The 27,496-nt window shown below is 42.0% G+C and overlaps 1 protein-coding gene across 1 annotated transcript in view; it reads right to left on the reverse strand.

Annotated features, from left to right (window-relative positions):
- The window catches only part of stard9 (StAR-related lipid transfer (START) domain containing 9), a 438,377-nt gene that overhangs the window by 353,245 nt on the left and 57,636 nt on the right, over window positions 1–27,496 (reverse strand). The window contains exon 3 of the mRNA XM_073040494.1: window positions 26,655–26,771. Coding sequence (XP_072896595.1) covers window positions 26,655–26,771 — 117 coding nt within the window. The remainder of the gene's footprint in view (window positions 1–26,654; window positions 26,772–27,496) is intronic.

Raw genomic sequence — 27,496 nt, forward strand, 5'->3', positions numbered from 1 at the left:
ATCTCCTCCTTAATGACGATCAACACTGGTGCACCTCAGGTGTGTGCTTAGCCCACCACTCTACTCTACACCCATGACTGTGTGACTAGGCATAGCACAACTACCATCTATAAATTTGCTAGTGATACAACCATTGCTGGTAAATCTCAGGTGGTGACGAGAGGGCGTACAGGAGTGAGATATGCCAACTAGTGGAGTGGTGCCACAGCAACAACCTGGCACTCAATGTCAGTAAGACAAAAGAGCTGATTGTGGACTTTAAGAAGGGTAAGACGAAGGAGCACATACCAATCCTCATAGAGGGATCAGAAGTAGAGAGAGTGAGAAGTTTCAAGTTCCTGGTTGTCAAGATCTCTTGGGATCCAACACATCGATGCAGTTACAAAGAAGGCAAGAAAGCAACTATATTTCATTAGGAGCTTGAAGAGATTTGGTATGTCAACAAATATACCCAGAAATGTTAAGAGATGTGCCATGGAGAGCATTCTGACAGGCTGCATCACTGTCTGGTATTGTGGGGGGAGGGGCACAGGACCAAAAGAAGCTGCAGAGGGTTCCACCAGCATTTTGTGTGTGTTGTAGAGGGTTATAAGTTTAGTTGGCTCCATCTTGGGTACTAGCCTACAAAGTACCCAGTGCATCTTTAAGGAGCAATGTCTCAGAAAGGCAGTGTATATTATTAAGTCCTCCTCCACCCAGGGCATGCCCTTTTCTCACTGTTACGATCAGGTAGGAGGTACAGAAGCCTGAAGGCACACACTCAACGATTCAGGAACAGCTTCTTCCCCTTTGTCATCCGATTTCTAAATGGACATTAAACCCTTGAACACTACCTCACTTTTTAAATATGTATTATTTCTGTTTTTGGCATGATTTTTAATCTATTCAATATATGTATACTGCAATTGGTTTACGTATTTATTTTTTTCTTCTATATAATGTATTGCATTGAACTGCTGCTGCTAAGTTAACAAATTTCATGACATATGCTGGTGATAACAAACCTGATTCTGATTTGCTTAGGAAACAATTTATATTTATGTTGCAATTTCCAAACATTATAGTACTACTGTCACCATTACTAAACCTTTGCTATTTCCTCTGTTAACCTCACTTCCTTACCCTTCCCACAACAGGTACAATAGTCATTAGTCTAATCAGATTATTTAAAATCAGATTAGATTTCCATTTCTCTTTATCATAACATCTGACAACCAGAAGGGCCAAATGTAGCATAATGTGGCTGGTTAAAGTGTTCAGGAAACACTTGCTGTCTTTGCACAGAACATAACCCCACTTTGCTACTTCGATAAGACTGGAGACATAACTTGATTCTCCTGCCACAAGTAAACTACACATGCAGATTACCTGTGATATTATGATCACTTGCAATAGAACCCTCATCTTCCTTTGTTTCGAAATAACATACTTGATACCCAAACCCACATATCACAATAACTTTAATACCTCTTCAAAGCAAAGATTCAATATACATCTATTATCAAAATATGTACACAGAATACAACTGAGATTTGTCCTCCTGCAAGCAGCCACAAAACAAAGAAACACCATGGAACCCATTCAAGAAATTATCAAACACCCTAGGCACAAAAAAACACAAACTGCACACAGCATAAAGTAAGTGGACAACACATAGAATATCAGCCATCAACCCAGAGGTCCAGTGATATTCAGTTTAATTGAGATCAGCGTCAAACCACTAGCCAACTGCAGGCCGCATACAAAGCATTCTTCGCTGAAGCACCCTGGACCACACTAATTGTCCCAATGAAACTGCTCAAAAACAGAAAAAAGAGTAACCACAATCCAGGAACATGTGCACCATGAGCCCCAAGTTCCCCCAAACACGAGTCTACAGTCTCCCTGATCAATCCTTGCAATACGTATCCCAAGACTCCTGCACTTTACTCCGACAGCAGCTAGCAGACAACACCAAACACCTGCCGTCCTCCATTCTTATCTTCGTCAACATCAACCTTGCTCAACACCTCAATTGAAGAGATACAAAGGAGTCGATCCCCGGCTCATGCCGTTGATGCCTCAATCAGACAGGAGCAATGGAGTCGATCGTGGGCTGTCACCCTCGATGCCTCAGTCAGAGAGAAGCAATGGAGTAGATATTGGGCTCACACGTTTGATTCCTCAATTGCAGGGAAGCAATGGAGATGATCAGGAATGATGGGGTGGTAAATTAGATTAGTAAGTATGCAGATGATACGAAGATAGGTGGTGTTGTGGATAATGAAGTAGGTTTTCAAAGCTTGCGGAGACATTTAGGCCAGTTAGAAGAGTGGGCTGAAAGATGGCGGATGGAGTTTAATGCTGATAAGTGTGAGGTGCTACATTTTGGTAGGACTAATCAAAATAGGACATACATGGTAAATGGTAGGGCAATGAGGAATGCACTAGAACAGAGTGATATAGGAATAATGGTGCATAGTTCCCTGAAGGTGGAATCTCATGTGGATAGGGTGGTGAAGAAAGCTTTTGGTATGCTGGCCTTTATAAATCAGAGCATTGAGTATAGGAGTTGGGATGTAATGTTAAAATTGTACAAGGCATTGGTGAGGCCAAATATGGAGTATTGTGTACAGTTCTGGTCACCGAATTATAGGAAAGATGTCAACAAAATAGAGAGAGTACAGAGAAGATTTACTAGAATGTTACATGGGTGTCAACACCTAAATTACAGAGAAAGGTTGAACAAGTTAGGTCTTTATTCTTTGGAGCGTAGAAGGTTGAGGGGGGACTTGATAGAGATATTTAAAATAATGAGGGGGATAGATAGAGTTGACGTGGATAGGCTATTTCCATTGAGAGTAGGGGAGATTCAAACAAGAGGATACGAGTTGAGAGTTACGGGCGAAAGTTTAGGGGTAACACGAGGGGGAACTTCTTTAGAGTGGTAGCTGTGTGGAACGAGCTTCCAGTAGAAGTGGTAGAGGCAGGTTTGGTATTGTCATTTTTTTAAAAATTGGATAGGTATATGGACAGGAAAGGAATGGAGGGTTATGGGCTGAGTGCAGGTCGGTGGGACTAGGTGAGAGTAAGCATTCGGCATGGACTATAAGGGCCGAGATAGCCTGTATCCATACTGTAATTGTTATATGGTTATATCATGGGCTCACACCTTCGACATCTCAATCGAAGAGAAGTAACAGAGTCAATTATGTGCTCACCCTTGCCGCCTCAATCGAAGGGAAGCAATGGAGTCAATCACGGGTTCATGCCCTTGATGCCTCAATCAGACAGGAGCAACGGAGTCGATCGTGGACTCTCACCCTTGACGTCTCAATCAGAGAGAAGCAATGGAGTCAATCACAGGCTCACACCCTCGATGCCACAATTGGAGAGGGCTCATGTCCAGTCTCCAGGCTTTCAGGCCTCCAGGCTGCACATTCCACTCCAAACCTCACCAATCTCACTCAGAGATAGCAAAGCTCCAGATAGCTCCAGGTGGTCCAAAAAAAACCCATAAAACGTAAACTACAGGTTCCAATCGCATGCATTTCAGTAGTAGAATAATATTTGAAAGAACTAGTTAAAGAAGTAATTTTGTGAACTGTCTACAGGATGTTGCCATTGGTTGTGTTATTCACTGGCACCACCTTGGTTACGGTTTTAAATGAGTATGGTACTTATTTTAAGCACTGAAGAATAGCAGAAAAACACAAAACTTCCCTTTTAAAAAATAACCTCGCAAATATTTGTTTTTTGTAATAATTTTATACATTTTCTCTACAAATATTTCAATGCAACATTTCTCCAATATTAAATGCTAGCAGTCCTTTGAAAATATCTGATGGATTAATATTTAAATGATCATTTTAAACTGCTAATACATTACTGGAGCTCAATAAAGGTATCAATCCCACTAATCTGAAGAAGATTATAAAGGATTTAAAACATCCCTCATAGGCAGCAAGTGGCAAGCTCAGACATGTCTACTCTTTGTACAAGCCTACAAAACGTGTAATACAGTATAACTTCTACACAACACTCCAAATTGAAAACGCCTTGCACTCTCACAAGAATGGCAAGTTAAACTACAAATGTACAGTTCTCCTGTCCAACTGATACTTAGCACATGATGGCCATAAAAATTATTCATATTTCAAAACTAAAATACTTAGCCTATTGTGACATTATTGAAAGCTCATTATATATTAGGGCATGACTTAGTTCTACAAATAAACTAGGTGAAGGGCCAAATTTTAAGAATACTAGTTACTGACAAGGTTTCAAAGAGAAAACATGGGATAAATGAGAGGCAGGAAAGTATGTCTGTGATTGGTTTGGAGTTTGCAGAATGGGAAGAACATGTCAGTTTAAGTACTCAAATTAGGAGAAGCATTAGGGAGGAAATTTCTCCAAATTCATGTAATTGTTAACTGTTTAAGGTACAATTTTGCTGGAGGAACTCAGAGTGAGAAGCACCTGTTGGGGGGAGGAGTGGGGGTGAGGGTTAGAAGGAATGGTTGACATCTTGGGTCTGAACACTGCATCAGAAACTTGCTACTTGACCTTCTGATTATTGCTCCAGATTCCAGCATCCAGACTCCTGTGTCAACATTTCTGTTTTTAAAAGTCAGGTGTTTTTCATTCAAAAAGAAAATCAAGGTTCTGCCTCCCCATTCCCCAGGGACAGTAGGTTATCAAGTTGAAGTGCAGGCACTAGGATCAGCAGAAGTAGATATTTCTCTTTCCCATGACAAACTACTGCACAATCATCAGACCAAGTCAGATTTAAGATGCTTCCTGACTTCTGCAATTACACAAAGAAATTCATTTCATCTTTGCTTCCTTCTAAACATGTTTTACAAAACAAAACAAAACCTACTAAACTACATTTTTTTTAAAAAGTTTTCATTTTCCTTACTAGAGACGCTCTGTTTCATGCCAAGTTACTGTGTTGCGTGAAAGTTGAATGTCATCGAAGAGAAACAACTTTAGGCATTAATGCACAGAAACATAGAAAACCTACAGTACAATACAGGCCCTTCGGCCTACAAAGCTGTGCCGAACATGTCGCTACCTCAGAAATTACCTAGGGTTAACTCAGAGCCCTCTGTTTTTCTGAGCTCCATGTACCTATCCAGGAGTCTCTTAAAAGATCCTGTTGTATCCACCTCCACCACTCTCACTGGCAGCCCATTCCATGCACTCACCACTCTCTGCATAAAAAAAAACTTACCCCTGACATCTCCTCTGTACCTGCTTCCAAGTACCTTAAAACTGTGCCCTCTCGTGCTAGCCATTTCAGCCCTGGGAAAAAGCCTCTGACTATCCACACGATCAATGCCTCTCATCATCTTATACATCTCTATCAAGTCATCTCTCATCCTCTATCACTCCAAGTTCACTCAACCTATTCTGATAAGGCATATTCCCCAATCCAGGCAACATCCTTGTAAATCTCCTCTGCACCCTTTCTATGGTTTCCACATCCTTTCTGTAGTGAGGTGACCAGAACTGAGCACAGTACTCCAAGTGGGGTCTGACCCCAGGGTCCTATTTAGCTGCAACATTACCTCTCGGCTCCTAAACTCAACCCCACAATTGATTAAGGCCAATGCACCATATGCTTTCTTAACTACAGAGTCAACCTGCTCAGCAGCCTTGAGTGTTGTATGGACTCGGAGCCCAAGATCCCTCTGATCCTCCACACTACCAAGACTCTTACCATTAATACTATATTTTGCCATCATATTTGACCTACCAAATGAACTACCTCACACTTATCTGGGTTGAACTCCATCTGCCACTTCTCAGCCCAGTTTTGCATCCTTTCAATTTCCAGCTGTAACCTCTGATAACCCTCCACTCTATCCACAACACCCCCAACCTTTGTGTCATCAACAAATTTACTAACCCATCCTTCCACCTCTTCATCCAGGTCATTTATAAAAATCACAAAGAGCTGGGGTCCCAGAACGTATCCCTGAGGCACACCACTGGTGACCAACCTCCATGCAGAATATGACCCCTCTACAACCACTCTTTGCCTTCTGTGGGCAAGCCAGTTCTGGATCCACAAAGCAATGTCCCCTTGGATCCCATGCCTCCTTACTTTCTCAATAAGCCTTGCATGGGGTACCTTGTCAAATGCCTTGCTGGAATCTATATATACATCTACTACTCTACCTTCTTCAATGTGTTTAGTCACATCCTCAAAAATTTCAATCAGGCTCGTAAGGCACGACCTGCCTTTCATAAAGCCATGCTGACTATTCCTAATCGTATTATGCCTCTCCAAATGTTCATAAATCCTGCCTCTCAGGATCTTCTCCAACAACTTACCAACCACTGACACAAGACTCACTGGTCTATAATTTCCTGGGCTATCTCTATTCCCTTACTTGAATAATGGAACAACATCTGTAACCCTCCAATCCTCTGGAACCTCTCTCATTCCCACTGATGATGAAAAGATCATTGCCAGAGGCTCAACAATCTCCTCCCTCGCCTCCCACAGTAGACTGGGGTACATGTCGTCCAGTCCCGGTGACCTATCCAACTTGATGCTTTCCAATAGCTCCAGCACATCCTCTTTCTTAACATCTACATACTCAAGCTTTTCAATCCACTGTAAGTCATCCTTACAATCGCCAAGATCCTTTTCTGTAGTGAATACTGAAGCAAAGTACTCATTAAGAACCTCTATCTTCTCCATGTCCATACACACTTTCCCACTGTCACACTTGATTGATCCTATTATCTCATGTTTTATCCTCTTGTTCTTCACATACTTGTAGAATGCCTTGGGGATTTCGTGGCCCCTTCTGGCTCTCCTAGTTTCATGCTTAAACACCTTCCTGCTAGCCTTATAATTTTCTAGATCTCTATCATTACCCAGCTCTTTGAACCTTTCGTAAGCTTATCTTCTCTTCTTGACTTGATTTTCAACAGCCTTTGTACACCACTGTTTCTGTATCCTACCATCCTTTCCATGTCTCATTGGAACGTACCTATGCAGAACACCACGCAAGTATCCCCTGAACATTTGCCACATTTCTGCTGTACATTTCCCTGAGAGCATCTGTTCCCAATTTATGCTTCCAAGTTCCTGACTGATAGCTTCATATTTCCCCTTACTCCAATTAAATGCTTTCCTAACTTGTCTGTTCCTTTCCCTCTCTAATGTTATGATAAAGGAGACAGAATTGTGATTACCATCTCCAAAATGCTCTCCCACTGAGAGACCTGACACCTGACCTGGTTCATTTCCCAATACCAGATCAAGTACAGCCTCTCCTCTTGTAGGCTTATCTACATAGTGTCAGGAAACCTTCTTGAACACAACGAACAAACTCCACCCATTTTAAACCCTTTGCTCTTGGAACATGCCAATCAATATTTGGGACATTAAAATGTCCCACCATGACAACCCTGTCACTATTAGACCTTTCCATAATCTGTCTCCCTATCTGCTCCTCGATGTCCCTGTTACTATTGGGTGGTCTTTAAAAAACACCCAGTAGTTATTGATCCTGTTCTGACTTCCATCCACAGAGACTCCATAGACAATCCCTTCATGTCTTCCTCCTTTTCTGCAGCCGTGACTTTATCTCCAATCAACAGTGTCATCTCTTTTGTCTCCCTCCCTGTCCTTTCCTGCCCCTGAGCCATCCAAGTCTTTGTAATGGCCACAGCAACATAGCTGATCCACGCTCTAAGCTCATCTGCTTTGTTCATAATACTCCTTGCATTAAAATAAACACTTCTCAAACCACTGGTCTGAGCGCATCCCTTCTCTATCACCTGCCTATCCTCCCTCTCGCACTGTCTCCAAGCTTTCTCTATTTCTGAGCCAACCACCTCTTCGTCCGTCACTTAAGCTTGGTTCCCATCCCCAGCAATTCTAGTTTAAACTCTCCCCAATAGCCTCAGCAAACCTCTAGCCCCAGCCTTAGTCACTCCTGCCCCAGAAGAGGTCCCAATGATCCAGAAATCTGAATCCCTGACACCTGCTCCAATCCCTCAGCCACGCATTTATCCTCCACCTCACTCTATTCCTATACTTACTGTCACGTGGCACAAACTGTAATCCCGAGATTATTACCTTTGTGGTCCTTCTCAACTTCCTTCCTAACTCCTGTACTGTTTTCAACACCTCCTCCCTTTTCCTACCTATGTCGTTGGTACCAATATATACCATGACCTCTGGCTGTTCACCTTCCCACTCCAGGATATCATGACGCGTTCAGAAACATCAAACGCGAGGAAAACTACCATCCGAGTTTCTTTCCTGCGTCCTCAGAATCGCCTGTCTGACCCCCTAACTATAGAGTCCCCTTTCACTGCTGCCATCCTCTTCCTCTCCCTACCCTTCTGAGCCATAGGGCCAGACTCTGTGCCAGAGGTGCGGCCACTGTTCCTTCCCACAGGTAGGCTGTCCCCCTCAACAGTACTCAAGCAGGAGTACTTATTGTCAACATGTACAGCCACAGGGGTGCTCTCTTGCCTCTGACTGCTGCCCTTCCTGACTGTTACTCACTTATCTGTTTCCCCAGGCCCCAGTGTGACTACACTATCACCTCCTCACTTTCCCTGACCAGACAAAGGTCATCGAGCTGCATCTCCAGTTCCCTAATGCAGTCCCTAAGGAGCTGCAGCTCGACGCACTAGCTAGCAATCAATCATCCACTCAGGGAAATTTTCTCCAGATTTACTTTTGATTTGTTCTTATATAAAATTAATTGCATTCAAAGTTCAAAGAAAAATTATCAATGTACCATTTTACCATATACTAGAGATTCATTTTCTTGCAGGCATTAGCACTAAATACAAACAATAGAACCAATGAAAAACTGCACACAAAGGGACAAACAACCAATTTGCAAAAAACAAATTATGCAAATACAACAAAGAAAATAAAATAAAGTAATAAATATTGAGAACATGAGTTATAGAGTCATTGAAAGTGAGTCCGTAGTTTGTAGAATCAGCTCTGTGTTAGGGTGAGTGAAATAACCCCTCTGGTTCAAGAGCCTGATGATTGAGTAATAACTACCCCTGCTCGCTTCCTTAGAAATCGTCCTCTCACTATGCAATCCAACGTCTCCTCAGGAACTGTGGTGTACATAAATAGGACGAATAAATAGTATCCACTATTTTTTGTGGGCTTTTCTATTCAAAGGGCATTGGTGTTTCCAATCCAGGCCAATCAATGCAGCCAATCAGTATACTCTCCACCATGCATCTATAGAAGTTGGTCAAAATTTTAGATGATATGCCAAATATGTACAAAGCTCTAAGAAAGTAGAGGCGTTGCCCTGCCTTCTTTATAACTGCACTTATTGTACATGCTGGACCAAGGTCAGATCCTCTGAAATGATAACACTGAGGAATTTTAAGTTGGTGACTCTCTCTACCTCCAATCCCCTGGTGAAGACTGGCTCATGGACCTCTGGTTTCCTCCTCCTGTATTCAATAAACAGCTTTAGGGACTTCCAGTAAGATGGCGATTGTTTAGCTGCTCCGAACTTTTGTTCCGTTACTGTCGCTACCTTTGCACTAAATGTCTCCATTTTATAAAGCTTAGTTAGGAATTATTTCAGTATCTCTTACTTGCCTGTGAATATATCTAACCTACAATGTCTAGCAAGAGTTCTAAATCCGGGAGAAAAGAAACTACGACCTCGTCGGACGTGACGATGGAGGCGCTTGAAAATCTCCGAGACGAAATCTTAAAGGAAATTAAAACCGCTTTCAAACAGTTAGAAGAGAAACTGGATCGGATCAACGATAAAGTGGACAAACATGCTGAACACTTATCTCGCATCGTTTCGACTTCTGAAGCTTTAGAAAGTCGGGTTCGATACTCGGAGACTCTCTGTTCCAGCTTAGAGGAAAAATCTAATAAATTTCTTTCCAAAATGGTGGATCTCGAAAATCGCAGCAGACGCTGCAACATCAGAATTCTGGGATTACCAGAGGCAACTGAGAAGGGGTCAACCGTGAAGTTTTTCGCCGAGTTTCTCTGTGAGATATTTGGGAAGGATCTGCTTCCGAAGCCGCCCGAGCTCGAACGGGCACACAGAGTCTATGTTTCCCCCGGAATTCTGGGTTCCCGTCCGCGACCAGTAATCTTGTGTTTCCATCAATACCAGGTAAAACACAGTCTGATTGTGGAGGCACGTCGCAGAGGCTCTTTTTCTTTCCAGGATACAACCATTCGCTTTGTGGAAGATTTTGCACCCCAGACCTTAAAGATGCGCGCTGAGTATAAAGGCGTAATGAAAGTGCTTTTTGATCGTGGTTTCAAACCTTCCTTTCGTAATCTTGCTGACCTAAGAATCAAGTTTAATACCGGGGAATTCAAGTGGTTCAAATCAGCGAGGGAAGCTGAAGCGTTTGTGACAAGTCTTCCGGCTATCTAGTCATCTTCGGAATCTGATCGGACCTCCTAAAATGGTGGATAAGTACTCCTCATAGTAAAATTACTTTCTCTGGACTCGGAATTCACTTGAATCACTCAGACATTATTCACTGAAACTCTAAAGGCTGTTGACAATCTCTCCCGGGATTTGGTGTGTGTGTAATCTATTTTTACCTCTGTATAACTTTACCTACAGAGTTCTACAACTAATTCTAACTTGTTTTGGAGGTTTGAAGTCTTTAGTGAAGGCCTCCCTGTTTGTTGGTTCACAGTTCAACTGCTGATTTATTTTTCCTCTGTTTTAAATATTTATTTATTTTATCTTTTTCTTTTCTTCACCCCCTTTTTTTTCCCATTCTCTGAATTTTTTTTTCTCCCTTCTCGGTAAACGGTTGATAAATACTCATCTTGAATCTATAATTTTCCCCTTCCTCTTTTTTTCTTTTTCCTTCTTACCTTTTTTTTCCCTCTTTTCTTACTTTATTCTTCTATAATATTTCGCGGGTAGGTTAGTTTTGGTTTTCTTCCGATTTTCTCTGTATTAAGTTGTATATCTCGGCAGAAGGTGTTCTAATCTGTAGTTATGTTTTCTAGTGCATAAACTAGTTACTGTTTGTTATAGCATTTATACGGAACTGCTGTCAATGACACAGATCTGGAAGTTGTATTTGGGTTAATTTTTTTGGTAGAGCTAGCTACTTGTTTTGGTAGCCGTCTAGTTTTGGGTTGTGTGGGTGGGGTGGATTTTCCAGTTCCAACATTTCTTTATTGTTTAGGACATGTTTATATTTTGACCTTACGAATATATGTTTACATCTCTGCTCCCAGACTGCTATTGTACTGCTTGATTTTTTATATGCCTGCTGCCTTTTATGCATTAGTAATTGATAATGGCTAGTGCACTTAAATTTGTGAGCTGGAATGTAAAGGGACTGAACCACCCTGTAAAAAGGAGGAAGGTATTCTCACATATTAAACAACTCAAAGCTGACATTGCTTTCCTCCAAGAAACTCATATTCGTTGTTTTGATAACCCCCGGCTTCTGTCCAAGTGGGCGGGTCAGCATTTTCATTCATCCTTTGCCGCTAAAGCTAGGGGAGTCTCCATTCTTATTAACTCAAATATTCCTTTTGAACTCCATAATAAAATATCGGACACAAATGGCTGTTTTATTATTGTTTCTGGTAAACTATATAACACTAAAGTTGCACTAGCAAACCTGTATGCCCCCAACTTTGATGATGTTAACTTCTTTGAACGGTTTTTTCCCTCACTACCAGACTTAAACTCATACTCTCTTATATTGGGTGGTGACTTTAACTGTTGGTTGGATCCTAAACTGGACCGATCGTCCTCTGTTACCAGATCACCTACCAAATCTGCCTTAGCTATTCAGTCGTTTCTCTCTAATTTTGGTATCTCTGATATATGGCGTTTCCTCCATCCTACGGAGAGAGATTATTCCTTTTTCTCACATGTTCACCATACCTTCACTAGAATTGACTATTTCCTACTCGATAACCAACTTATCCCATTTACCCACACTTGTGACTATCAGTGTATACTGAGTTCTGACCATGCCCCAATTACCCTCTCTCTGAACTTTCCCGGTCTCCCTCAGAGGAACAAACACTGGCGGTTCGATTCAACTTTATTATCGGATGATGATTTCGTAAAATTTATTAAAGACCAGATAACCTTCTATTTTAACACTAATACATCACCTGAAGTGCCATCCCAGATTGTCTGGGATGCCATGAAAGCATATTTGAGGGGTCAAATAATCTCTTACACAGCAAATCTCAATAGAAGATCCCGTGCAGATCGAGCAGACCTCATTAACCAGATCAAAGATGTGGATCAGTTATATACCCAAACTAAGAACCCTGAATTATACAAGAAGCGCGTTGAACTCCAAACTAAATTTAACCTTCTGCCCACTCAACCTGTCGAACGCCAACTTCTCGAAAGCAAGAGCCGCTTTTACATTCATGGGGATAAGTCTGGTAAATTCCTAGCCAATCAGCTGAGGCGTTCTAAAGCCAAACAACATATTACAAAGATCCGGAAGGAGAACGGAGACTTTACATCGGATCATTTAGAAATTAATGACGCATTTAAAAATTTTTATTCTCAGCTTTATTCCTCTGAATCCCTGAATGACAATATCTCTGTGGATCAATTTTTACAGAATCTGAATATCCCCTCACTTTCATCTGATTTCAAAGCCAAATTTAATGCGCCTATATCACTAGAAGAAATATCTTCTGCAATTTCTGCACTGTCCTCAGGGAAATCTCCTGGACCTGATGGGTTCCCTGTGGAATTTTATAAATCATTCTCCTCACTTCTTTCTCCTCAGTTACTTTCAGTATTATCTGACTCGTTTAACTACGGCAAATTGCCACCCTCTTTCAATGAGGCATCTATTATTCTTCTTTTAAAAAAGGGCAAAGACCCAACAGAGTGTTCCTCGTACAGGCCGATCTCTCTGCTCAATGTTGATGTAAAGATCTTAGCTAAAGTGTTGGCTCATAGATTAGAAACCGTTATTCCCTCCATTATCTCTGATGACCAAACAGGCTTTATTAAAAACCGTCTCCTTTTTTTTAACATTCGGCATCTATTTAATATTTTATACTCAGTTCCAACTGGGACTCCTGAATGTGTTATCTCCCTTGATGCGGAGAAAGCATTTGATCATATAGAGTGGAACTACCTTTTTGCAGTCTTAGAAAAATTTGACCTCGGCCAAAGTTTCATCTCTTGGATCCAATTGCTGTACCTGTGTCCTACTGCTTCTGTTCTAACTAACTTTCAGAAATCCCAAGTATTCAATCTCAAACGTGGCACCCGTCAGGGATGCCCCTTAAGTCCCTTTCTCTTTGATTTGGCTATAGAACCTCTGGCGATAGCATTTCGAAAATGTCCTGAACTGACCGGGATTTGGAGAGGGGGTGTTGTGCATAAAGCCTCTCTCTATGCTGATGACTTACTACTCTTTCTCTCATATCCGTCTACATCCTTACCGCTAATGCTTTCACTTCTTGACCAGTTTAGCCAGATCTCTGGCTATAAACTCAACTTACATAAGAGTGAATTTTTCCCAATTAATAAAGAAGCACAAGAACTAATATTTCGTGATCTCCCTTTTAAAGTAGTCCATAATCAATTTACTTATCTTGGAATTACAGTCACAAGGAAGTATAAAGATCTCTTTCGTGAAAACTTTGTCAATCTTTCATATGCTACAAAACAGAATCTGGTACAATGGTCACCTCTATCTATGTCCTTGGTACGTTGTATCAATGTTGTCAAAATGTATGTTCTCCCCAAATTTTTATACTTATTTCAATCTATCCCAATTTTTATTCCTAAATCCTTTTTTGATTCCTTAGACTCTATTATTTTGTCATATCTGTGGCAGAATAAGCGCTCTAGAATTAATAAAATCCACCTCCAAAAATCTAAAAAAGAGGGTGGCATGGCTTTACCTAACTTTCGCTTATATTACTGGGCAGCTAATATACGTTGTGCTGCCTTCTGGTCTTTCTTCCACGGTCAACCTGAGTGCCCTAACTGGGTGGCAATGGAGTTGAGCTCCACTAAAGAATTATCTATATCTGCACTTCTTGGCTCTGCACTCCCTAGCAGTCTGCCCAGATCAATAGCTAATCCTCTGGTTAGACACACTTTGCGTATATGGGCTCAGTTCAGGAAATGCTATGGTTTCCAAGGGTTTTCCATTTCTAGCCCTGTCGCACACAATCACCTTTTTTTACCTACCACGTTCGATTCAGCATTCCATGTTTGGTACAGGAAGGGCATTTTGAAGATCTCTTCATTGATAACCGCTTCGCTTCTTTTCAACAGCTCTCTGTTAAGTTCAACCTGCCTAAGGCTCACTTTTTCAGATATCTCCAAATCCGACACTTTACTGCTCCTTTAATTCCTAACTTTCCTGAAATGCCTGCGAAAAATGCTATGGACCTATTTCTCTCCATTAATCCACTAGGTAAAGGTTTAATTTCGATTATCCAAGATAAACTAGCAGCCTTACGACGGGCCCCTGTGGATAAAATTAAAATGGCCTGGGAGCAGGATTTAAATATCTCCTTATCCGAGGAGAGCTGGGACTCAGTTCTCAAATCGGTTAACTCAACCTCTCTTTGTGCTCGCCATTGTCTCTTACAGTTTAAGATTGTTCATAGAGCCCATATGTCTAAATCTAAACTATCTCGATTCTACCCTGGCATTAGTCCGCTCTGTGATAAATACAAGAGGGGCGTGGCCTCTCTCATCCATATGTACTGGTTCTGTCCTAGCTTGGAGAAATTCTGGAAAGATGTCTTCACTACACTATCGGGTATTCTGAATCAGCACCTAGAACCTAACCCCTTAATTGCTCTGTTCGGTTTTTGGGGCGAGACAGATTTATGTCTGGGTCCGACCAAATGCTGAATACTATCCTTTGCCTCTCTCCTGGCGAGACGCTTGATCCTCCTTAGATGGAGAGATGCTGCCCCGCCCACTCATGCGCAATGGCTTAACGGCATTATGGCCTGCTTGGACCTCGAAAAAAATTCATTACTCAGTTCTCAATTTGGATTTAAAGTTCCATAAGGTCTGGGGGCCTTTTATCGAGTACTTTCATAACCTTCCTCTTGACTAGGGTTTTTTTTTTTTTCTTTTCGGTCCCTTGCTTTCAGCTCCCTTTTTTTTCTGGTAGTAGGCATTATTATCCTCTGTTGCTAAGTGTATTCACAGTCTGGGAGTTTGACTGTCCGGACTTATACTCTCTATATTGTGTGGTGGTTGGTCTGGAATTGTTTTTTTTCTTGTGTTGTGGGGTTTGGGGAGGACACTAAACTCACTTGTCTTTAATTTAGGTGCTTTTTTGTTAAATTCTCTTCCTTTGTAGCATATTGTTATTGTATGCTTAACCTTGCTCTGTATTAATGCTCCTCACTGGGATTTGGGGTTTTTAATTTTGCAAAATGTTTTGAAAAACTAATAAAAAAAATCTTTAAAAATAAAATAAATAAATAAATAAAAATAAACAGCTTTAGTTTTGTGGGCATCAAATGAGAGGTTGCCTATGTGGCACCATTCAGGAGATTTTCAATCTCTCTTATATGCTGATTCATCACCACCTTTGATTCACCCAACCACTGTGGTGTGATCAGCAAACTTAAATATGGCATTGAAACTGTGTTTAGTCTCACAGTCAAAAGAGTAAAGCGAGTAGAGCAGGGGGCTAAGCACACAGCCTTGTGGTGCACCTTTGCTGACAGTGGTTATAGAGATGTTGTTGCCAATCCAAATTGGTTGGGGTCTGCAAGTGAGGAAATCAAGGACCAAGCACAAGGAGGTATTGAAGCCTAGGCTTAGAGCTTATTGATTAGTTTTGGTGGGATATGAGTGTTGAATGCAGAGAAATAGTCAATGAAGTATTTCAGCAACAACACAATAAAGAAATACAATGCAATATAGAGGAATTTCAAGCTGTTGGGAGAAATGTATCTCACATTGAATTTGACAGTAATACCTGAATCCAGGTGACAAAGATCAATTTAGCTTTGCTGTTATCATCTGTATTCTCTTTCCAACCCCGCCCCCACAAAGCTGATTGGATTACAACCTGATATATAGTAATTATGCACTCATTATACAAACAATAATAGGATTGAAAATATTTTACTGCTGTAACATAAAACAAACTCCCCAGCAAATCAGCAATCAGGTTTTATATCCTGCTTGACTTCATTTTCAACTGACAAGCTAAACTGTTGAAAATTCCTTTTCAATTTACTATTTTAATTTAATTTCAACCCAAGCTGGTACAACACAATACCAATTTGTCAGTTAGAAAATAAAGTACAAACATGTAATAGCAGACATTTTCACAAAAAGCATTCACACTCCAATACATGCTTATTTTATTGCAAGTTTAAATTTAGAGTCAGACTAATAGAGTATGGAAATCAGCCGTTCAGCCCAACTGACCCACACTGATTACAATGTGCCATCCAAGTTGATCCCATTTGCTAGTATAGGTATGTCACATCCGGAATTATTTCTGGGTAGCGGACGATTTCCTTCCATGCCATGTATTGGGAAATCACATACTAGGCAAGTTACAGCAGTGGTTTACCATTGCCTTCTGCCGGGTAAGTTTTTTTAAAAAAGAGATCACCAGCTCTTAACTGAATCCGGTTGGATTCGAATTCAGGACCTCTCACCCCGAAGTCCAGCGGTGATGCCACTATGCCACCAGCCAGTATCTGGTCCTTAATCTTCTAAACCTTTGCAATCTAAGTGCTGGGAGTTGTGGTGGAACGGGGGACTCAACGGGGGTCCTGGAGGTTCTGGATGATGTTTCTCATGCATGGCATGCCGCCTTGGCTGAACAGTGCTACACTTTTGGTAGTGGACTAGGACTGCTGCGCTGCTCTGGAGAGCACTAGGCGGGGTTGTTCTTGCCCTCGGCCATCGGGCTCTGTGGTGGGTTGGCCTATAGCTAGAGAAGTGATGAACCCTCCTGTTGGACTGTTATTGACCTCTGTTTATCACACTCCGTTATCACGGACACCTTTGACTTGTATAACTTGTACATCTTATTTTTAAGGTAACTATTTTATTCTTTCTTGCTTTTCTTCTAGTGTTTGTGTACCTGTACATTTGTGGTGCTGCTGTGGCGCTGTGGTTTCCTTTAGGATCAGTGAAGTATCTATCTATCTAGTCACAGAGAGAATGTGTAACCACCACCGAGCTGCAACTTAGGTCTGGATCAAACCTAGGAAATTGAATGCAACAATTGGGAGATTATGCTTCAGTAATATAGGGCACTGGGGAAACCACATAAAGAGTACACCTTGAGATGGCACCTTAATGCAGTGGGATCAGTTCAGAGAAGGTTTCCTCAACAATCAGCAGCTGTAATTGGAGCACCAATTGTGAGTTAAATAGCAGGGAAGATTGAGGCACAAAAAGGAGACACTGCCTAGTGGAACAGTCATCAAAGGAGTGATCTGAGGCAGAGTGGTAGTGCTTTGGCTCATTCAGGCTTCGGCAATAACGGGTTGAGGTGAGGTAAGTTAAGTTACCTGTGAGGAATAGAAAAAGGAAGTATGCCTGTGAGGCCGGTGTTCTGTACTGGGTGTCAGATGTGGGAAGTCCGGGAGACTCACAGCCCCCCCGAATGGCCACATCTGTGCCAGGTGCTTCAAGCTGCAGCTCCTTCGGGACCAAGTTAGGGAACTGGAGATGCAGCTCCATGACCTTTGTCTGGTCTGAGAAAGTGAGGAGGTAATCGAGAGGAGCTGCAGGCAAGTAATCACACTGGGGCCTCGGGAGACAGATAAGTAGGTAACAGTCAGGAGAGGGAAGGGCAGGAGTCAGATACTAGAGAGTACTCCTGTGGCTGTCCCTCTCAACAATAAGTACTCCTGTTTGAGTACTGTTGGGGTGGGAGGAAATGGCCTACCTGGGGGAAGCAACAGTGGCCATGCCTCTGGAACAGAGTCTGGCCCTGTGGCTCAGAAGGGTAGGGAAAAGAAGGAGGCAGCAGTGATAGGGTACTCTATAGTTATGGGATCAGACAGGGAACTCTGTGGACGCAGGAAAGAAACGCAGATAGTAGCTTGCCTCCCAGGTGCCAGGGTGCAGGATGTTTCTGATTGCGTCCACGATATCCTGAAGTGGTAAGGTGAACAGCCAGAGGTTGTGGTACATATTGGAACCAATGACATAGGGAGGAAAAGGAAGGAGGTCCTGAAAACAGACAACAGGGTGTTAGGAAGGAAGTTGAAAAGCCGAACCTCAAAGGTAGTAATCTCGGGATTACTGCCCGCGCCATGCGACAGTGAGTATAGGAATAGAGCTAGGTGGAGATTAAGTGCGTGGCTGAGGGATTGTAGCAGGGGGCAAGAATTCAGATTTCTGGATCATTGGGAACTCTTTTGCAGCAGACATGACCTGTACAAAAAGGATGGGTTGCACTTGAATCCGAGGGGGACCAATAACCTGGCAGAGAGGTTTGCTAAGATTATTGGGGAGAATTTAAACCAGAATTGTTGGGGATGGGAACCAAACTGAAGAGAAAGAGGAAAGGGCAGTTGGCTCAGATATAGAGAAAGTTTGGAGACAGTACGAGAGGGAGGATAGGCAGATGATAGAGAAGGGATACACTCAGACCGATGGTTTGAGATGTGTCTATTTTAATGCAAGAAGCATCATGAACAAAGATGAACACAGAGCATGGATCACTACTTGGAAGTATGATGTTGTAGCTGTTACAGAGACTTGGATGGCTCAGGGCCAGGAATGGTTATTTAGAATGCCAGGCTTTAGATATTTCAGAAAGGACAGGGAGGGAGGCAAAGAGGTGGGGGCGTGGTACTGCTGATCAGAATTAGTGTCATGGCTGCAGATAAGGAGGAAGTTATGGAGGGATTGTCTGCTGAGTCTCTGTGGGTGGAAGTTAGAAACAGGAAGGAGTCAATAACTCTACTGGGTGTTTTTTTATAGACCACCCAATAGTAACAGGGATACCGAGGAGCAGATAGGGAGACAGATTCTGGAAAGGTGGAATAATAAAAGGGTTGTTGTGGTGGGAGATTTTAATTTCCCAAATATTGATTGGCATCTCCCTAGAGCAAGGGGTTTAGATGGGATGGAGTTTGTTAGGTGTGTTCAGGAAGGTTTCCTGATACAATACGTAGATAAGCCTACAAGAGGAGAAGCTGTACTTAATCTGGTATTGGGAAATGAACCTGGGCAGGTGTCAGGTCTCTCAGAGGGAGAACATTTTGGAGATACAGTCGGCCCTCCTTATCTGCGAGTTCCACATGTGCAAATTCAACCAACCGCAAATTGAGAAAACCCGTAAGAGAGGTAGAGGCAGGTTCAGTATTGTCATTTGAAGTAAAATTGGATAGGTATATGGACAGGAAAGGAATGGAGGGTTATGGGCTGAGTGCGGGCCAGTGGGACTAGGTGAGAGTAAGCGTTCAGCACGGACTAGAAGGGCCGAGATGGCCTGTTTCCATGCTGTAACTGTTATATGGTTATATGGTAAGTGCTCTTCCAGCACTTGTTGTTCAAGCATTACAGACTTTTTTTCTTGTCATTATTCCCTAAACAATGCAGTATAACAACTATTTTACATAGCATTTACATTGTATTAGGTATTATAAGTAATCTAGAGATGATTTAAAGTATACGGGAGGATGTGCGTGGGTTATCGTGGATCAGGATCGAAAAAAATCGTAAGTTCTCTTACTAAGTAAGTTGGAACAGGTACATCCAGTATTATTTAGCATCAGTTAGTCAAATGTTTGTCTTAGTATATAGTATATATTTTACCTTTTATGCATATAAAACACTTAAGAACGTCTGTTTCAGCGCCGGCGTCCCTGGTTGATGTGGAGGATCAAAAACCCAAAACCCAATAATTAAACCACTGTGTTGCTTAGTAATAATTGTAGCTTTCATCAGGGCAGGGCCTTTCTCACTTTATCCTTTAAAATTGTTCCGATCATTGACCGGCTGTAACCCAACGCTTTTCCAATGACCGATGGGTGTTTCACCTCTTTCTGACCACTTTATTTGCAATCGTGATCGTGATTATTTTCGTGAACAGAAACACCGCGGATTCAGAGCTCTGCCGCCGGGTCCTAATGTCCACCGCACTGAGACAGGTTAAATAAGGTCTAGGGTTCCGCTGGGTCCTAAGGTCCACCAAATTGAGACAGGTTGAATAAGGGACTTGAACATCTGCACGGAGTCCCGGAACCAATCTCTCGCAGATAAGGAGGGCCGACTGTAGTGATCAATTTTTTTTAAAAGGGAGAGAAAAACCGGGGAATTATAGACCGGTTAGTCTGACATCGGTGGTGGGGAAAAAGCTAGAGTCGGTTATCAAAGATGTGATAACAGCACATTCAGAAAGAGGTGAAATCATCGGACAAAGTCAGCATGGATTTGTGAAAGGAAAATCATGTCTAACAAATCTTATAGAATTTTTTGAAGATGTAACTAGTAGAGTGGATAGGGGAGAGCCAATGGATGTGGTATATTTAGATTTTCAAAAGGCTTTTGACAAGGTCCCACACAGGAGATTAGTGTGCAAACTTAAAGCACACGGTATTGGGGGTATGATATTGATGTGGATAGAGAATTGGTTGGCAGACAGGAAGCAAAGAGTGGGAGTAAACGGGACCTTTTCAGAATGGCAGGCAGTGTCTAGTGGGGTACCGCAAGGCTCAGTGCTGGGACCCCAGTTGTTTACAATATATATTAATGATTTAGATGAGGGAATTAAATGCAGCATCACCAAGTTTGCGGATGACACAAAGCTGGGCGGCAGTGTTAGCTGTGAGGAGGATGCTAAGAGGATGCAGGGTGACTTGGATAGGTTAGGTGAGTGGGCAAATTCATGGCAGATGCAATTTAATGTGGATAAATGTGAGGTTATCCACTTTGGTTGCAAGAACAGGAAAACAGATTATTATCTGAATGGTGGCCGATCAGGAAAAGGGGAGGTGCAACGAGACCTGGGTGTCATTGTACACCAGTCATTGAAGGTGGGCATGCAGGTACAGCAGGGGGTGAAAAAGGCAAATGGTATGTTGGCATTCATAGCAAAAGGATTTGAGTACAGGAGCAGGGAGGTTCTACTGCAGTTGTACAAGGCCTTGGTGAGACCACACCTAGAGTATTGTGTGCAGTTTTGGTCCCCTAATCTGAGGAAAGACATTCTTGCCATAGAGGGAGTACAAAGAAGGTTCACCAGATTGATTTCTGGGATGGCAGGACTTTCATATGAAGAAAGACTGGATCGACTAGGCTTATACTCACTGGAATTTAGAAGATTGAGAGGGGATTTTATTGAAACGTATAAAATTCTAAAGGGATTGGACAGGCTAGATGCAGGAAGATTGTTTTTGATGTTGGGGAAGTCCAGAACGAGGGGTCACAGTTTAAGGATAAAGGGGAAGCCTTTTAGGACCGAGATGAGGAAAAACTTCTTCAGACAGAGAGTGGTGAATCTGTGGAATTCTCTGCCACAGGAAACAGTTGAGGCCAGTTCATTGGCTATATTTAAGAGGAAGTTAGATATGGCCCTTGTGGCTAAAGGGATCAGGATGTATGGAGAGAAAGCAGGTACAGGGTTCTGAGTTGGATGATCAGCCATGATCATACTGAATGGCGGTGCAGGCTCGAAGGGCCGAATGACCTACTCCTGCACCTATTTTCTATGTTTCTACTCTATCTCCTTTACCATAACATTGGAGAGGGATAGGAACAGACAAGTTAGGAAAGTATTAATTGGAGTAAGAGGAAATATGAAGCTATCAGGCAGGAACTTGGAAGCATAAATTGGGAACAGATGTTCTCAGGGAAATGTACGGTAGAAATGGGGCAAATGTTTAGGGGATATTTGCGTTTCTTCTGCATAGGTACATTCCAATGAGACAGGGAAAGGATGGTAGAGTACAGGAACAATGGTGTACAAAGGCTGTTGAAAATCAAGTCAAAAAGAAAAGAAAAGCTATTGAAAGGTTCAAAAACTACGTAATGATAGATATCTAGAAGATTATAAGGCTAGCAAGAAGGAGTTTAAGAATGAAATTAGGAGAGCCAGAAGGGGGCATGAGAAGGCCTTGGCAAGCAGGATTAAAGAAAACCCCCAAGGCATTCTACAAGTATGTGAAGAGCAAGAAGATAAAACGTGAGATAATAGGACCAATGAAGTGTGACAGTTGTTATGCCGTCGGCCCCCTCCTTTGTGAGAATCTCAAGAACCCTAGTCAAGAGGGGGTCAGCTGACCCAAAAGAGGAAGAGACGTGCTGAATAGACACAGGAAAATGGGAGAGAGAGAGAGAGACCACGTTCTCCCAAGAAGCAGAATAAAGGTGACATTGACTATTGTCTCATGGAGACCACGTGAAAAGCCCTCGGGCAAAGTGGGCTGGTTGAGAGAGAGATCGCATTACCTGCAACTTGATTGACACCTGCGATCCCGTGAAGAAGTATAAAGGAGGGTCTGAGGGGGGGGAACCCTCAGACGCACCCAGGAGACACCAAGGAAGCACGATATCGATTCCCGTGGGAGCGGGAAGGCATTTTGAAGGAAGCCACGTGCGTTAGATTCCGAATTTCGAATCTGTGGCTAGAACCAACGAAAGACTGCTTTTAACTAACAACGGGGAAGTCTGCTCCCCTGATTCCAAGGATTTGCTCTGCCAAGACGACGGGCAAGTGTTTATCTTTTCTAAATCATCGCTCTCTCTCTACAACGTGAAAACCCCAGCGGTTCCCAAAAGGGAAAAGCCTGCAAACTTCTGAGTGACTCTTTATATTTCAATTGGACTCAGTATTACCCCTAGACAACTGTAGAGCTTATTTCTGATTGATTATGGTTACACCGGTGTTTTAGATTGAGTTTTGACGATGTATATGATCTGAATGTTTTGCATTAACCATACGTTTGTGCCCTTTTTGAATAAAACGTTTGGTTAGTTAAGAAGGTTCAGTCATTAGGTATTAATGCTGGAGTAATAAAATGGATTCAACAGTGGCTAGATGGGAGATGCCAGAGAGTAGTGGTGGATAATTGTTTATCGGGATGGAGGCCGGTGACTAGCGGGGTGCCTCAGGGATCTGTTTTGGGCCCAATGTTGTTTGTAATATACATAAATGATCTGGATGATGGGGTGGTAAATTGGATTAGTAAGTATGCTGATGATACTAAGGTAGGAGGTGTTGTGGATAATGAGGTGGGTTTTCAAAGCTTGCAGGGAGATTTATGCCGGTTAGAAGAATGGGCTGAACGTTGGCAGATGGAGTTTAATGCTGAGAAGTGTGAGGTTCTACATTTTGGCAGGAATAATCCAAATAGAACATACAGGGTAAATGGTAGGGCATTGAGGAATGCAGTGGAACAGAGAGATCTAGGAATAACAGTGCATAGTTCCCTGAAGGTGGAGTCTCATGTAGATAGGGTGGTGAAGAAGGCTTTTGGAACGCTGGCCTTTATAAATCAGAGCATTGAGTACAGAAGTTGGGATGTAATGTTAAAATTGTACAAGGCATTGGTAAGGCCAAATTTGGAATATTGTGTACAGTTCTGGTCACCGAATTATAGGAAAGATATCAATAAATTAGAGAGAGTGCAGAGACGATTTACTAGGATGTTACCTGGGTTTCAGCACTTAAGTTACAGAGAAAGGTTGAACAAGTTAGGTCTCTATTCATTGGAGCGTAGAAGGTTGAGGGGGGATTTGATCGAGGTATTTAAAATGTTGAGAGGGATAGATAGAGTTGACGTGAATAGGCTGTTTCCATTGAGAGTAGGGGAGATTCAAACGAGAGGACATGATTTGAGAGTTAGGGGGCAAAAGTTTAAGGGAAACACGAGGGGGTATTTCTTTACTCAGAGAGTGATAGCTGTGTGGAATGAGCTTCCTGTAGAAGTAGTAGAGGCCAGTTCAGTTGTGTCATTTAAGGTAAAATTGGATAGGTATATGGATAGGAAAGGAGTGGAGGGTTATGGGCTGAGTGCGGGTAGGTGGGACTAGGTGAGATTAAGAGTTCGGCACGGACTAGGAGGGCCGGAATGGCCTGTTTCCGTGCTGTGATTGTTATATGTTATATATATATGTTAATGTTTATTTAAAATAGTAGCATCCGACTCAGCTGATCCATCTATCTTTGCTGGTAAGTTACCTGGTTACGGGGTTACGTAACACAGTGAAAAAGTGTGTATGGAACTAGAGGCACTTAATGATTACTTTGCTTCTGTATTTATTACAGAATAGGACTTTGGCAATTGTAGGGATGATTTACAGTGGATTGAAAAGCTTGAGCATACAGACATTAAGGAAGAGGATGTGCTGGAGCTTTTGGAAGGCATAAAGTGGGATAAGTCTCCAGGACTGGATGAGGTGTACCTCAGGCTACTGTGGGAGGCGAGGGAGGAGATTGCTGAGCCTCTGACAATGACCTTTGCATCATCAGTGGGGATGGGAGGAGTCCCAGAGGATTGGAGGTTGCAGATGTTGTTCTCTTATTCAAGAAAGGGCGTAGAGATAGCTCAAGAAATTATAGACCAGTGAGTCTTATTTCAGTGGTTGGTAAGTTGATGAAAAAGATCCTGAGAGGCAGGATTTATGAACATTTGGAGAGGTATAATAAGCTTAGGAATCATCATCACGGCTTTGTCAAAGGCAGGTTGTGCTTTACGAGCATGATTGAATTTTTTAAGGATGTGACTAAACACGTTGATGAAGGTAAAGCAATAGATGTAGTGTATACGGATTTCAGCAAGGCATTTGATAAGGTACCCCAGGCAAGGCTTATTGAGCAAGTAAGAAAACATGGAATCCTTTGTGGATCCAGAATTGGCTTGCCCACAGAAGGCAAAGAGTGGTTGTAGAGGGGTAATATTCTGCATGGAGGTCAGTCACCAGTGGTGTGCCTCAGGGATTGTTCTGGGACCCCTTCATTTTGTGATTTTTATAAATGATCTGGATGAAGAAGTGGAGGGATGGGTTAGCAAATTTGCTGATGACCCAAAGGTTGGGGATGTTGTGGACAGTGTGGAGGGCTGTCAGAGGTTACAGCTGGGCATTGATAGGTTGCAAAACTGGGCTGAGAAGTAGTAGATGGAGTTCACCCTAGCTAAGTGTGAGGTGGTTCATTTTGGTAGGTCAAATATGATGGTAGAATATAATATTAATGGTAAGACTCTTGGCAGTGTGGAGGATCAGAGGAATCTTGGAGTCGGAGTCCATACAACACTCAAGGCTGCTGCGCAGGTTGACTCTGTGGTTAAGAAAGCATACGATGCATTGGCCTTAATCAATCGTGGGGTTGAGTTTAGGAGCTGAGAGGTAATGTTGCAGCTAAATAGGACCCTGGTCAGACTCCACTTGGAGTACTGTGCTCAGTTCTGGTCACCTCACTACAGGAAGGATGTGGAAAGAGTGCAGGAGATTTACAAGGATGTTGCCTGGATTGGGGAGCATGCTTTATGAGAATAGGTTGAGTGAACTTGGCCTTTTCTCCTTGGAGGAACGGAGGATGAGAGGTGACCTGATAGAGGTGTATAAGATGATGAGAGGCATTGATCATGTGGATAGTCAGAGGCCTTTTCCCAGGGCTGAAATGGCTATCACAAGAGGGCACAGCTTTAAGGTGCTTGGAAGTAGATACAGAGGAGATGTCAGGGGTAAGTTTTTTTTAAAACGCAGAGAATGGTGAGTGCTTGGAATAGGGTGTTCGGCACAGCAGTGTGGGCTGAAAGGCTGAGTTTTTCTGTGTTTCCATGTTTAAAGTCTTATTGCACTTGCTTTAGGTCATTTCCTCCGGCAGCTTATTCCATATGTAAAAAAATCCTTTACGTAAACAAGATTGCCCCTCAAGTTCTGAATATATCTTTCTCATCTCACCTTAAACCTACAATTTCTAGTTCTTGATTTCCCAACCCTTGGAAAAAGACTGCAAGTTCACCTCTGTGCCCCTCATGGTTTTATGCACCTCTCTAAGATCACTCTCAATTTCCTACACTCCAAGGAATTAAGTCCAAGCTTGTCCAATCTCTCACAATGACTCAGTCCCTCAAGTCCTCGCAATGTCCTTGTAAATTTTTTCTACACAGTTTAATCTCATCCTTCCTATAACAGGGGACCGAAACTGAACACAATACAAGTGCAGCCTCAACAGCATCCTGTACAACTGCACCATGACCTCTCAACTTTTCCACTTATTCACTGTAAAATATCTAACAATTCGACTTTGCAAAATATAAAACCTTGAACTTATCAATTTGCCATTCCTTGGCTCACTGACTCAGCTGATCAAGATTCCCTGTAATGGTTTGATCACTATCCAAGCCTAGTACAATCTCATCAAATTTGTTGATACAGATGACAAACAGGCCCGACAGCAAAAAATATAGCACACCAATAGTTACAGGCCTCTAGGCAGAGGTTTCCATCCTTACTTATGCCATGGACCCCGGCCATTAACTTGAGGGGTTCATGGACCATAGGTTGGAAACTCTAGCTCTAGTCCAAAAAATAGCCTTCCTGCTTTGTACCATCAAGTCAATGATTAGATTCTGACAAGGTAGACATGGATTAAAATAATTGAAGCATAATAAGCAGGTACAAATGAGAACTCTTAAGAAAATGATTACAATTGTTACCTCCTAACAAAACTGGATAAATGTTCATGAAACTCACCAGTTCCTGAGGTGCAAAATTAGCAGAGTCAGAATCCACTGACCAGTAACAGTAATCAAAGGTGAACTCCATATGACGTTGTCTTGAATCACCAGGGCTTTCAACCTGTTGGTCCAGCTGGGACAAGATTCAAAATAAAACAAAATTTCATTTCATTTCTAGACTCCATGCCTTAACTCTTGGTAAAATTTGTGTCAATTCTATAAACTATTTTATCATGTTTATTATCCATTATATTTTATGTCCTAGAAATTTGTCAAAATGAAAATAAAGCAGTCAACTTGCAATAGTACACTCAAGTTCAGAAACATCCATACACATCAATTGTCCAAGGACAATTCATTCAGTACATGATTACACATTTAATTGTTGAGCAATTTTATTAATATTTTCTTTTTCAGAGTTCAAATTTCTGTTTCTATCAATATTTCAGGAAAAGTCATTCTGTAAAATGTTCAAAATGCAAAATGATAAATCCTTTTGAGAATACACAATAATACCTATAATTCAAAATGTACGCCTTGGTCATATGCTTTGCGATGTCTCGAGGTCATGAGATGTTGCATAAATGTAAAAAAGGAGTATAACATAATTGAGAATAAATACAATGTATTCAGATGCTCCACATGCACATTATAAGAACAAATATACTGGATGTGAATGCTTCCTGTTGCTAAGTTATTAATGCATGAACATTAAGGAGGAATGCTTGTTATGAAAGACCAAGGAAAAAAGCCTAGTCATCTCATGGTACTGCTCAGCAGTTGCTGAATGGTGATTTTACAATGAAACTGATGGAGATCAAGGCCAAGTATTTTTTAAAAAACTGCATGCAAAGATTG

Source organism: Hemitrygon akajei, chromosome 3, assembly GCF_048418815.1.
Source record: "Hemitrygon akajei chromosome 3, sHemAka1.3, whole genome shotgun sequence".
NCBI classification, from domain to species: domain Eukaryota; kingdom Metazoa; phylum Chordata; class Chondrichthyes; order Myliobatiformes; family Dasyatidae; genus Hemitrygon; species Hemitrygon akajei.